This window comes from Melozone crissalis, unplaced genomic scaffold, assembly GCF_028551555.1.
Source record: "Melozone crissalis strain CALT ecotype California unplaced genomic scaffold, PUWL_Pcris_2 ptg000016l_1, whole genome shotgun sequence".
NCBI lineage: Eukaryota > Metazoa > Chordata > Aves > Passeriformes > Passerellidae > Melozone > Melozone crissalis.
This window is the reverse complement of record NW_026535794.1, coordinates 850,802-863,987: the sequence shown is the minus strand read 5'-3', so window position 1 is coordinate 863,987 and position 13,186 is coordinate 850,802. Positions and strand designations below refer to the sequence as shown.

The window sequence follows — 13,186 nt, the reverse complement described above, 5'->3', positions numbered from 1 at the left end:
TTGGTGACTTCTCTTTGTACACCAAGTCTGAGATGTAGGCAGCTTGCAGAGCTTTGGATAAGAGAAAAATAAACAACAACCTGAAGACTGAAAAACCCAAAATCCCACCCATCTCTCGATCCTGGCCCAGAACTTTTTAGGGGTCTCCACATCAGGGAATCCACGAGGGAGGTTTCTACAGCTGTAAATTCACAAGCCTTTTCTTCCCCTGCTCTTGTTTTAATGGCTGAAACCCAGATACTCAGGAGCTGTTGCTGCAAAATGCTCTTCAGGATTTCAGCTCTTGGATTATTATACCAATATTGGATTATTAAGGGATTACCAGCTGGAATTCATGGGAGCAGAAGCAGAAAGCTAAAGGAAATAATTTGCCTGTGTTTACTCTCTTAAACCTTGTCAGAAGGTTCTGTTAAATACAAAATTTATGGTTTGTGATGCAGAACTAACATTTGATGCAGATTGATCTGAACTGCTGCTGAGCAGAACAGTCCAAGTGGTAGGACTTGAAATTTAGGAGAGATGCCATTAAGGCTGGTGACTAACAAAAGTTTTGTTATTTCCTTAGCTCCACATGGATCCATGATGGGACCTGAACAGCCTTTCCTGGGGTCCCTGTATTCCCCTGCAGAGGCTCTGGACCCGTCGGCCTTCATAGGCCTTGAGTCAGGCACAGAATTCCTGCCAGGAAAAGCAGGTGAGAAGCAAATGTTTCCTCTGACTGGCTGGGTTTGGAGGGTTTGCAGCTGGGAAATCCCACTTTACGAGTCCGAAAGAACCTTGGTGAGGAGTTGATACAAAAAATGAGTCAAGATTGGAAAGTTTCCTCTTGGCATGGACAGCTCTTGGTTCAGGGGAGTGTTCTGGTGTGAACTTAACCCCTAACCCCTAGCCCCTAACCCAAACCCTAACCCTGGCACAGCCAGAGCAGCTGTGGCTGCCCCTGGATCCCTGGCAGTGCCCAGGGCCAGGTTGGAGGAGGCTTGGAGCACCCTGGGATAGTGGAAGGTGTTCCTGCCCCTGAAATGAGCTTTAAGGTCCCTTCCAGCCCAAACCATGCTGGGATTCTACATTAGGAGGTCACAGAATTAGTGAGGTTGGAACTTTTCCAAGCCCCCTGCTTAGGCAGGGCTACCCAGAGCCACTTGCCCAGGAGAACTGAGGAAAGAAACTCCTCTTCTGGCTCCTGGGGTCAGTGCTGGGTGTAACTCTGTCTGATGGGAGCTCTCACTCCCAATAATCCTGGGAGAACAGAGGTTCTGCTGCCCCTTGTAGAGGGAATTGAAATTCCCTGGGGATGAACCCCAGAGCCAGCAGAGTCAAACCTTCCCCTGGGAAATCAAAGCCCTGTGAGGTCAGGGCTGGACTCAGTGTGTTTGTTTCCCACAGCCCCTGAAGAATACTGGATGGGAGCTCAGCAGGACATGAAGGGACCAGATACCTCTTACTTTGTTGAGCCACCAGGTAAAACCAGTTGTGAGCTGATCTGTAGGAGGTGTTGGCAGAGAGCTCCTGAGCAGCAGAACCAGCTCCTCTCCTTGTCTGCCTCCTCAAGGGACACCAGACTGGGACAGAGCCACGTGGGGGCTGGCCAAGGACAGCACTGTTTCTGCTGCTCACATCAGTTTACAATGGAAATGAGTCTTTGGGGAGTGGGAATGGCTTTAAACTGAAAGGGAGTGGGGTTAGATGGGAGATTGGGAAGGAATTCCTGGCTGGAGGGTGGGCAGGCCCTGGCACAGGTGCCCAGAGCAGCTGTGGCTGCCCCTGGATCCCTGGCAGTGCCCAAGGCCAGGCTGGACAGGGCTGGGAGCAGCCTGGGACAGTGGAGGTGTCCCTGGGACAGTGGTGGTGTCCCTGCCATGGCAGGGGTGGCTCAGGATGATCCTGAAGGTCCCTTCCCACCCAAACCTTCCTGGGATTTTACAATTACCTTTAAATTCTGGTCACAGATAAATCTTTGAAGCTCCACTGGAGCATTATCCCACTGGGATTTGTGTGCATTACAAAACTTGACCCATAATGGGATCTTTATTTCTGTGAAGAAGCTGGGAACAGTTTCACCCTGGTGATGGGTAGGAAGTGTTTCTGGAGCTGGGGGTGGCACTGGGAGGGTTTGTAGCACAACCCTCCCCAACTTTGCCACTTCTCCTGGGATTCAAGAGTTTTCCTGGGTGCTGCACCAATTACTTTCCTGAGGGTGGGCAATCAGAGCAGATTCTCTCTGAGCTGAGGGGGATTCCCTCCCCGCGGTGGCTGAGGCAGCACCTGGGGGTGAGGCCTCTCCAGGAGCTGATGCCAGCTCTTGTGTTGGCAGTGCCCCCTGCAGCCACAGAAGCCATAAGGACGAGCCTGCCCGAGAGCCCCACGGCAGCAGCAGCCCCGGGGAGCCCCCCTGCCGCAGCCCCAGCCCTGCCAGCAGAGGCTGCAGCCCCCGAGGGAGCCAAGGCTGCAGCTCCAGGTGAGCCCTGCACCCTGGAGGGGGCAGAACACGGGATTGCCTCTCCTGGGGGAAACACAGCAAGGTGGGAACGGATCTGTGTGCCTGCAGCTGAGGGAGGAGCAGCAAACCTGCTGCTTGTGTCCCAGTCCTGGAGCTGATTCCGTGGCTCTTTGCTGTCTCCACGTTTGAGCTCCAGGAAGATCCCAAGGCTGTGGTTACAGCAGAGGGAGGCAATGGTTTAGGGGGAAAAGCCCCTGAGGTCACTGGGTCCAACCCTTCCCCAGCACTGGCCCACGGCCCCAACTGCCACATCTATCCACAAGGACCTTGAATCTGTCCTTTTAAAGATTCTCTTTTAAAAAAACCCATTTTTAACGTATTTATACACAGACTCACAGTGCCAGTTGTTGTCCAGTTTCCTAATCTTCATCCCACTCATTTCCCTAATTCTCCGGGAATCATCCATACTGCTTTTAATATCTATTTACAGTCTTATTCACATGTTAAATCACAACCTTTATGTTTTCTTTGGAGAAGATCATGATATCACTTAAAAAACCCACAACAAAGTCAAACCCAAATGAGGGCTGGTGCATGATGGATCCTCTTGCTTTGGTTCACTAAAATACTTGTTTTATCTAAATGGATCCTTTAGTACCATTTTACAAGGGGCTTTTTTGATTTTTCTATTTCTTTCTGACTTCAGTTTAAGCATCTAAATTAGATTTCATACGTTTTCCACTGGATGGGGAGGATATTTTTAGATGTGACTCAAAAAATCAGTAGAAATGTTGTTTTTTGGTCGTCAGCAATAGATGGGGGATGTTCAGGGCACTGAGCTGCAGGACACAGAGGGTGGGCAGAGCTTGGGGCTGTCGAGATGAGGAGCTGCAGCACAGAGATCCACTGCTTCTGCCTCTGATCATTTGGAAAAGCTTGCCTCTGGACAGCTGAAACGTTAAACAAAAACTGACTGAAAAACCTCCTTCAGGGGGATTTTAGGCAAATAGGAGCTTTAATGCAGAGCTTTGATTGTGCTGTGAAGTGACAAATGTTGGTTTGGAGCTACCAGCTCAGTGTTAGGAGATACAGTGTGAAAAATGAACGAGGCCAATTTGAGGGAATAGAGGGAATTTGGGATTCGTGGGAGGATTTTGTGTCAGGAGTGCCAGAGCTGCTGCTGGAGCACCAACCCAACCCCACCAGCAGCACAAACCATGTTTACATTGAAGTGTGTGGCTTTGGAGGGTGACGGGACTTCTGCTCTTAGAAAACTTGCTGGGCTCACACAGGTGATCCCACGTTTTCTGTGTCCTGCAGCAGAGGGAAAACCAGCTTTCCTGGGGAAGCTGTGGCTGCTGGAAGTGTCCCAGGCCAGGATGGAGCAACCTGGCGTGGTGGGAGGTGTCCCTGCCAGGAGAAGGGAGCGGGACTGGAGCCGGGACATCTCGAAGGTGCCTTGCAGCTCCAGCCATGCTGGGCTCTGCTGGAATGTGCTCCTGGCAGAGCATCCAGCAGCCCTGGCCCCCTGCCAGCTGTTTGGCATCGGGCAGCTTTGGCACAGAGGCAATCCCTGCTGCTGGAGCAGATGGGAGCCCCTCTGCAGCCAGGGGTGCACACAGGGCACGGGGGCTGCAGCAGGGGATAAGGATGGAGCACCTGGGTGAGCTGCTGCCAGGGGAGGAGGTGGTGCTGAAAGGCAGGAGGGGACACAGGGAGGGAGCCTGGCTGTTCCCCAGGCACAAAGCAGCAGGTCAGAAGTTTCCATGGGTTGTCCCTGACCTGTGGTGCCTCTGTCCCTGCCAGGTGCAGCCTCTGTTCCCACCACCGACACCGCGTCCCATCCTGCAGAGAAAGCTGGGGCTGGCCCTGCTGGAGACGCCAAACCTCCCCAGAGTCCTGCAGCAGCAGCAGGCAGCCCTCTCCAGGCCACAGATGGGGGCTTTGCTCCTGCACCTGAAGCCAGCCCTGCCAGAGGTGTCAATGACGTGTTTGCCCCGGCAGCAGATGCTGGATCCCACCATGGGGTGGATTTGGGGTTTGCTCCAGCAGCAGGTATGGAGTCCCACCAGGCCGTGGATTTGGGATTTGCCCCAGCAGCAGGTGTGGAGTCCCACCAAGCCATGGATTTTGGATTTGCCCCAGCAGCAGATGTGGAGTCCCATCAGAACATGGATTTGGGGTTTGCTCCAGCAGCAGGTGTGGAATCTCACCAGAACATGGATTTGGGATTTTCCCCAGCAGCGGGTTTGGAGTCCCACCAGAACATGGATTTGGGATTTGCTCCAGCAGCAGATGTGGAGTCCCAGCAGACCATGGATTTGGGGTTTGCCCCGGCAGCAGACACAGAACCTCACCATACCTTGGATTTGGGATTTGCTGCAGCAGCAGATAACAAAGCTCAGCACGTTCTGGGCTCTGAGTTTGCCCCAGCAGCAGAAGTCAACCATCACCATGGCCTGGATTCTGGGTTTGCTCCTGCAGCTCCAGCCAAGCCTGTCCCTGCTGTGAATGGTGGGAACGTGGCAGCTCAGCCCAGCATTGCTGTGTCTGGGGAGCTGCTGACATCTGAGGCTGCCCTTCAGCAGGACAAGGCTGCTGCAGGTGAGTGTGCCCAAATCCCAGTCACAGCCATGGGTAATTCAGGTTGGAAAAGCCTCTGAGGTCAGGGAGCCCAGCATTGGTTGGCTTTGGGTGAAGCACCTTGAGGAGGGCTCAGCTCTGCTCTCAGCAGACACAGAAAATGCATCATGGGGATTCTTCACTTACCAAACATGAAACCAGAGGTTTTAAATGATTTTTAAATTGTCATTTGCCATTCTGAGCAGTGCTGAGTGGTCTGAGGACAGCCATGGGGAGGTGCTGGCTCATCCCTGCTGGTGCTTGGCTCTGTGTCACCACCGCCCTCAGCTCTCCCTGGAATCTCCCAGGTCCTGTAGGACACAGAGCTGACAAACAGAGGTTCTTGAAAACAATTTCTGAAGAGCCTAAAAGGCTTAGTTGATAATTCTGGGACCTTTCCTTGGGATGACTGTAGGTGTTGAATGCTGGGAAGGGCGTGTTTGGTTCTCCATGTGCAGGTTTGCTGTGCTGTGTGGGTTTCTCCAGGGACACCATCCCTCTGGAGAGAAAACTGCTCTCCAAAATTGTACTTATTGAATATTTATATTACTAAAATGCAGCAAATAGTCCTGGGCAGAGGCAGCATATGTGGCTTGGTTGTGGATGGGGTTGGAGTGAGATGTTTTTTTTCTTACCTTCTAATACTCCTTAGTTTAATGATGAAGATAAATTTCAAGAGAGAAGTTTTAACAAAAACACCCACTGGGATGTAGAGACTGAGAGGACCAGGTGGGTGAATGAAAGAGGAAATGCAAGACAATGCAGGAAGGTAGAAAGATCCTAAAAATCAGGTTTTGAAAGTGAGGAAACCCTTCAGTTCCTTACAGAGGATTAAAAACTAGGCGAGAGAGTGAATTTTATCTAATTTAATCTGATCTATATTTAAACCCAGGAATTTTTACTCTTCACATTCGATTTACAGAAGCAGCAGCAAAGGTGGAGGCGGAATGCAAAGCCCCTGAAGTTTGTGTGGATCACTCAGAGGAGACGAAGGACAGGAAACCTCCCCCGAGCCCCGGGGAGGAGGAAACTCCCGGCAAAAGCCAGCAGCCCCCGGAGGCAGCAGGTGGGAAATGCAGCAGGGCACAGCTCTGCCCAGGCAGGCAGGGCCAGGCCCCAGGGTGCAGCCCCTGCAGGTTTTCAGTGCCTGCTGACACGGGGCTCAGTCACAGCCCTTGTCCTTTCCTTCCCCCTGCACGGCTCTTGCACCAATGCCTGTCATCGTTTCCCTTTCTGTGCAAAATTTAAATAAAATTAATTACAGGCAGAACTGCTCTCCCTTGTAATTATGCCTTACAAATGAAAACTGGCTGTAATTATGCAGAGTGAGGAATGTTGTGGTGGCTGTGTGCATGTATTGGAAGGTATAGATGAATACAAGATGATCAGCATTAGCCAGGGACTCCAGGCTGATAATGGAGTTCATTCTGGATTTGAATTCCCAGTGGGAAGCTGGGACAGTCTGAACTGGGCTGATTACAAAGAGGAAAAAACCCAAACAAACCCTCACCCTGTGCTTAAAAGCCCTGAAACAGCCCCTGCTTCTGTTCTGCCCCCACCTTGGCGTGTGCCAAATGTAAAAGTGCTGCTGAAATGGGATTGTGAGGGCATGAACCAACCATGTGTCATAAACCTCATTCCTGTTAAACACAAAATTAACCCCTTTGCAAGGGCTAGGTTTAGCTGCAGGCTGCCTGTACTCCTGAGACCTGAAGCTTTCTGTTCCTGTCTTTCATGTTCCAGCTGAAGCAAAAGGAGCACTAGACAATAAAGACCTTCCAGAAAAATCTGCTCCTGCTGAGAATGGTGAGACACAGAAGGAGGAGGCTGAGCACAACCACGTCCAACACGCAGAACCTCAGGAAGGGAAAGCCCTGCAGGAGCCCACAGGTAGGACAGAAATGATAACATAAAAAACAATTCCATTTCCTCATGGAAACCTCCTCTGGGAACTCTTCACTTCTGCTCCTGGCTGTGGGGCCACCTGGGCCAGCAGAAATGTCTTTGTGTGGCTCTCGGGGCTCCTGGTGCTGGGCTCACCCTTCCCCTCGGATCCCTGCCCTCTCCAAGGCTCTTTCCCCTCCCACTCAGACTAAAAGCCCAAATCCCTGTGCTCTGAGTGCTTTATCACTGGGACTGGCTCACAGCTGTGCTGGGGCAGTGCAGAGCTCCCATCTCTGCCATCAGCACTGGCTTTTATTTTGCTGTTGAAAAGGACTGGTAATTCTCGTGAGGATATTCCAGGGAGGATCTCCTTCCCAAGTGAGCTGTGCAATTGCCAAAGGAAGATGTGATTTTCTCCTGCTCCACTGACCCAGCCTCCAGAGGGGCTGGTGCTGCTCACACTTGTGTGGAGGAGGATTTGTGGGCCAGGGCTGAGTGACAAACAGCTGCTGCTCTCCTCACCCTGAGGGATCCCCAGGGACACAGAGGTGACCCTGGCACAGAGGCTCTGCCTCCCCCTGCTTCCTCCCTGGCTGCTGGGGAAACTTGGCTCTCTTGCCCCCATCTCTCTTCCCATCTTCCCACTAAACTTCTGTTTTCCCACTCTGGAAGGATGCCAGCTAGAGATATAAAAAGGCTCTCTCTGATCTTGTCTTGCTGAGACAAAATGGATCCTTAATGCATTTTTAAAAAGCAATGGCATGTCCTTGCAAGAACTGGTGCTTTTTGGTGGGGTAAGAGCCTGTGTCAGACTTGTGTTTAAATAGCACTGGTGGATGGATTTGGGGTAGATCACACAGGTGTTGGGGTAAATGCCTACCCCAGCCCTCCTGAGGTGGCTCTGGTGTGGTTCCAGTGGGAAATCCTGCCTGTAGGGCCTGTCTGAGAGGGCTGCAGCCACACAGAGAATATATTTATTATTTCTTTTATCAAGCAAATAGTGGCCTTGATGTTTGAGCAGGCTTCCTGTATTCCAGGTCTTCCCACTGCACAAGTCAGGCAAGCTCCCAAATCCAGGGACCGTGGGTTTGGCAGAGCAAAACCTGCCCCAGTGCCTCTCACAGATGTGCCAGAGGAGCATCCTGTAGGTGTCCCACAGCAGAAGAGTCCTGAGCCCAGAGCAGACCCCTGTTCCACAGTGGAGCTTGGCTGTGGTGCTGGAGCATCCCCTCGCTCTAGGGCTCCTCACAAAAAGGCCACCAGTGTCCCCACGGAGCCTGTGGAGAGCTGCAGAGATCCCCCCCAGGAAAACTGGGATTTGGAAGGTGCCATGGTGAAGAAAAAGAAAAAGAAACCAAAACAAAGGAGGAACCAGCTGCCAAGAGGGATGGAGTTCTGGGAGGAGAATGGAACCTGCAGAGGTGCCAGGAGTGCTCCCTTTGGGGGGGAGTGGCAGAACCCAGCCGTGTGTCCTGCAACAGCCCCTGGAAGCAGAGCTCTGGATGTGCCACAGGAGGCTAAAACAACACCTGGGAGTCCTATCCTGGAGCAGAAAAACAGCTGCCCTGTGCCAGCCCCAGGACAGCAGGGCCCCAAACCCAGCGAGCTGGACGGCAGCCCCAGGGAGGAGACGGAGCCACAGGGCAGCAGAGCTGCCAGCTGGGGGCTGGGATCCAAGGGCCAGAGCAGAGAGATGGGTCACACTGAGCTGCAGGAATCTGCTGCAGCCAAGGGACCCAGCAAGGCCACAGAGAGAGACCTCCCCAGGCAAAATGAGAGGAGAGGGGACAAAGAGCCAAAGGGTGCCGAGCTGAAGGTCAATCTGAGCACAGCAGGAGCTCCCTTACAGACAAAACCTTTGGAACTGTCCCATAAAAACAAGGAGCCCAAATCCCCATCTCCAGGGCAGGAAGCACCCAGTGACTCTGTCCAGCCTTCCCTGGAAACAGCAGCCAAGAAAAAGTGGGAAAAAAGCAAAGGGCTTGGAAGGGAACCCCTCCAACAGCCTCACCTGGAGGCTGCAGCCCTGGACAAGCTCCCTGCAGAGCCAAAGGCAGCTGCAGAAAGGGGAAGAGGGTCAGAGGGAGCGCTGAGGAGCCCCACAGACGCTCCTGGAGCTCCTGTTCCTGTTCCACCAGAACCTGGGGAAGTTCCGGCTGGGCAGGGCAGGGCCCAGGGTGTCCCCAAACCTCCCAGCCCTGGCGAGGCAGGGGACACGGGGGTGGCAGCAGATCCAAAGCAGGGCAAAGGGGTCCCTGAGGGTGAGCAGCAGGCTGGGACAGAGCCCAGGCTGGCACACAGCACAGACAGGCCAAAGAAAAAGCGCAGTGAGGGGAGAGGCAAAAGAATGAAAAGCTGCTCAGAGCAGGGGATGCTCTCAGAGGATGGAGCGAGGACAGATGAGGCTGGGAAGGAAACAGTTTATCCTGAGAATGGCCAGGCTGTTCCTGCCAGAGGACACCCCTCAGGCAGTGCTGCACAGGCCTGCCCTGCAGACAAGCCCAAAAAAAGAGGCAGCGACGGAAGGAGCAAAAAGGGGGAAAGGAGCTTTTCCCAGCAGCCTTTCCTTGATAATAAGATGGATTCAGGGAGTTTTCCTGAGGGAGCTGATAAGGTGAAGGAGGGCAGTGACAAGGGCAGAGAGCAGGGCTGTGTCCCTGCTGGGGGCTTGCAGGAAAATGCAGCTAAAATGCAAAGGCCAATTGAGCTGGGACCGGAGAAACCGAAAGAAAATGTTGGGCAAGGTGAAACAGCTGATTTGGGAGCTTTAGACCAAGCTTTGCTGCTGGAGAAGAGCAGAAAGGGAGCCAAAAACCCTGCTCTGGCTGCCACCACCAGCCCCACAGAGCAGGTGGGTTTGGCTGGGAAAGGCGGAGAGGCCGGAGCTGCCGGGCTCAGCTCGGATGTGCCGGTGCTGGCAGAGAAAGCCAGGAAGAGGAGCAGTGATGGGAGAAGGAAACAGGCTGAGAAAAGCCCCTCGGGGCAGGCAGCTGCCCTGGGGGCTGGGGGGGAAGGCAGGCAGGAGCAGGTGGCTGCAGGCAGGAAGGAAATGAGCCTGGCTGAGGAGAAGGGGGCTGGTCTGCACAGAGAGAGGCTGGAGGAGGAGCTGGGGAAGCCCAGAATGCAGGGTGGCACTGGGAGCTTCTGTGAGCAGCCAAATCTTTCAGGCCGTAAAACAGAGACTTCAGAGCCAGAAACAGGGAAAGGAAACTTGGAAACTTGGCCTGTGAATAAAGGGAAGGAAGCAGATAAATCCCCAGGGCACAGGGCAGGGATGCACAGTCCCACCAGGGAACTGGGCATGGACAAGCCCAAGGGTAAAAGCAGAGATGGGAAAGGCAAAAAGGCTGAGCACAGTCCTGAGATGCAGCCAGGTGTCTTCCCTGCAGTGGGACACGTTCAACAAGCTCAGTCTGAGGAGGGCAAAGAGAATTCCAGGAGTCCAGAGGTGCTGCTGGGTCACCTGCCTGACCCTGCCAAGGCACAGGCCCCTGCTTTGCCCCTGGAGCCAGGGAAGTCACACACAGGTGGGGAGGAGAAGCACAGAAAGGGGGAGCCTGACCCACAGCAGCCCTTTCTGCTGGAGCATAAAGCAGGAGCAGAGATGTTCCCTCCTGCTGGCCTGGAGATCAGGGACAAACCTGAGGCAGGAGGTGCCAGTCCTTGCAGCAGGAATAAAACTCCTATTCCAGAGCATCCAGCAGTGTCAGATCCCAGCCTGGCCCCAGTCACTGAGAGATCTAAAAAGAGGGGCTATGATGGAAGCAGTAAAAAGGCTAAAAATGCCTCCAGGCAGCCTGTTCCCCTGGAGGCAGAACCAGACAGGAGTGAGGCACAGCCTGCAGTGGGAGCTGGGCTGGAGTGTGGGGTGGGAGACACAGATCTTGTAGATGAAAACAGAAACATCAAAAACTTTCCCACTGGCCCTCAAAGAGTTGGGAATAATAAAAGAAGGGACTTCAAATCCATGTCTCAGAGCCCAGCACGTGGCCCTGGGGATGGGGGTGATGCTGATGCTCCCTGTGGCCTCCCAAAGCAGGGAGAGGGGGCTGCAGGGATTGGGGGCCTTCCTCCTCCTCCTCCTCTGGAAGCAGAGAAAAGCAGCAAAGAGCTTGGAGCTGGTGCTAAGAAGGAGATGCAGAGCCAGAGATCTCATGAGCAGCCCAAAGAACCTGGAAAAGAGATTTCCCAGAAAGGTGGGAAGAGCAGAGAGGCTGGGTCCCAGGGTGGCCAGCCTGAGGACAAAAGTCACCTTTGTCCCTTGGCAAAGGTGGGTGATAAAGAAATAAAACCCACTGATAACAAGGTGGGTGATAAAGAAATAAAACCCACTGATATAAAGGTGGGTGATAAAGAAATAAAACCCACTGATATAAAGGTGGGTGATAAAGAAATAAAACCCACTGATACCAAGGTGGGTGACAAAGAAATAAAACCCACTGATACAAAGGTGGGTGATAAAGAAATAAAACCCACTGACACAAAGGTGGGTGATAAAGAAATAAAACCCACTGATACAAAGCACAGCACTGCCAAGGCTCCCTCAGAGCTTCCTCATGGGGCAGTAGATCCAAAACACAGAGCAGCCTCTGGAGCTGCTGAGGGGGCAGGAGGACCAGAGGCCACCAGGTCCTGTGCAGAGAAGGGAACAGGGGTGTCCCCAGCCCCTGCAGGGACACCTGTGGGTGTGCCAGGAGCTGGCAAGGACAGGAAGGCTGGAGGGGCTGAGCAGGGCAGGGACAGGAGGAATGAGCAGAGCTCCCCCCAGCACCAGGGCACTGAGCCTGAGGCTGCTGGGCCAGCTGCCCAAACCACCCAAAACCAGCCCAAAGAGGACAAAAAAGGTCCCTGTCAGCCTGCAGAGGAGGGCCCTGCTCTCCTGAAGGATGCTCCTCATGCTGGGGAGGTTCTCCTGAAGGACGCTCCAGTGTCAAAGGCTGAGGGGGATAAACCTCAAGAGAAAACCAAGGAAAAGGATTCTCCAGCTAAAACCAAAGAAAAGGAGTCTCAGGACACAAATAAAGAAAGAGAAACTCAAGATACAACTAAGGAAAAGGAATCTCAGGACACCTCTAAACAAAAGGAATCTCAGGACAGAATTAAAGAAAAGGAATCTCAGGACACAACTGAAGTAAAGGAATCTCAAGAAGTAACTAAAGAGAAGGAATCTCAGGACACAACTAAAGAAAAGGAATCTCAAGAAATAATTAAAGAAAAGGAATCTCAAGACACAGCCAAAGAAAAAGAATCTCAGGACACAACCAAAGAGAAGGAATCTCAAGAAGTAACTAAAGAGAAGGAATCTGGAGCCCCAGCTAAAGAGCCAGAAGAAGGAGAGCAGAAAGTGGTGAAAGAGGCAAAGAAGGAGAGAGTGAAGGCAGCAGAGCAGCTCAAGGGCTACATGAGACCCACCAAGGCGCGGGGGGTGCCAGCCCTGGTGCCAGCCCTGGCGGGCCGAGCCGTGCCCCGGCGCATGGACAGAGGTGTGTGTGTGCCCAGGGCTGCCTGCCTGCCCTGGCACGAGCCCCAGCGGGCACCCAGCGTGGCATGAGGGGTGCTGGCTGCTCTCAGGGTGCTGGGGCTGCTTGCCTGGCTCACAGTGCTCATGCCCACGGGCACAGCTGGCACACACTGAGTGCCAGGCTCTGCCTTGGGGCAGCGTGGGACTGAGTTACAGCTGGTGTGTGTGCAGGGTTTGGTGTGACAGTGTCCCTGACCTGCTCAGGGATGGAGGATGCCAGGGCAGGGCATGTTCTGGGTCCCTGCTGTTGGCAGGGTCTGGCTCTATCCCACCTCACACCAACTGCATCCCCTTCTCCTCCTGCAGTTGGTTTGGCTTGAGCCTCCTCATCCACAAAATGTGTTTCCTTCTAAGCCAAAACCTTTTCCAAAGCAGCTCGAACAAAACAATGGTGGGACTGATGTAAATTTTGGGACTTTTTCCCTCTTAGGAGACTTTGGATGGGCTGGTCAGCATCCAGGGCTGGGCACCCTGGCTGTTCTCCAGGGAACAAGGTCTCTGTGCTCATAGGAAATGAGCTGGAATTGATCCCACAGAACTGAATCCAGTTCTTAGAAATTTTGAAATACGGCTAGAGATGAGATTACCAATATTCTTGTGCTTGTGCTCATTCTGAAGCTTCCTCAGCAGGAGTTGGCATCTCTGTGAACCCCACTCTGCTGAGACAGGCCAGGGAGTTTATCCCTGCCCTCAGGTGCTCTCCATTTGTGCCTTGTCAT

The 13,186-nt window shown here is 53.2% G+C and overlaps 1 protein-coding gene across 1 annotated transcript in view; it reads left to right on the top strand.

Annotated features, from left to right (window-relative positions):
* Positions 1 to 12,497, top strand: part of LOC128935226 (microtubule-associated protein 4-like) — a 109,428-nt gene extending 96,931 nt beyond the window's left edge. Inside the window, exons 6-12 of the mRNA XM_054273373.1 lie at positions 566 to 694; positions 1,387 to 1,461; positions 2,315 to 2,458; positions 4,247 to 5,044; positions 6,806 to 6,952; positions 7,774 to 7,877; positions 11,832 to 12,497. Coding sequence (XP_054129348.1) covers positions 566 to 694; positions 1,387 to 1,461; positions 2,315 to 2,458; positions 4,247 to 5,044; positions 6,806 to 6,952; positions 7,774 to 7,877; positions 11,832 to 12,497 — 2,063 coding nt within the window. The remainder of the gene's footprint in view (positions 1 to 565; positions 695 to 1,386; positions 1,462 to 2,314; positions 2,459 to 4,246; positions 5,045 to 6,805; positions 6,953 to 7,773; positions 7,878 to 11,831) is intronic.
* The last annotated feature ends 689 nt before the right edge of the window (positions 12,498 to 13,186 follow it).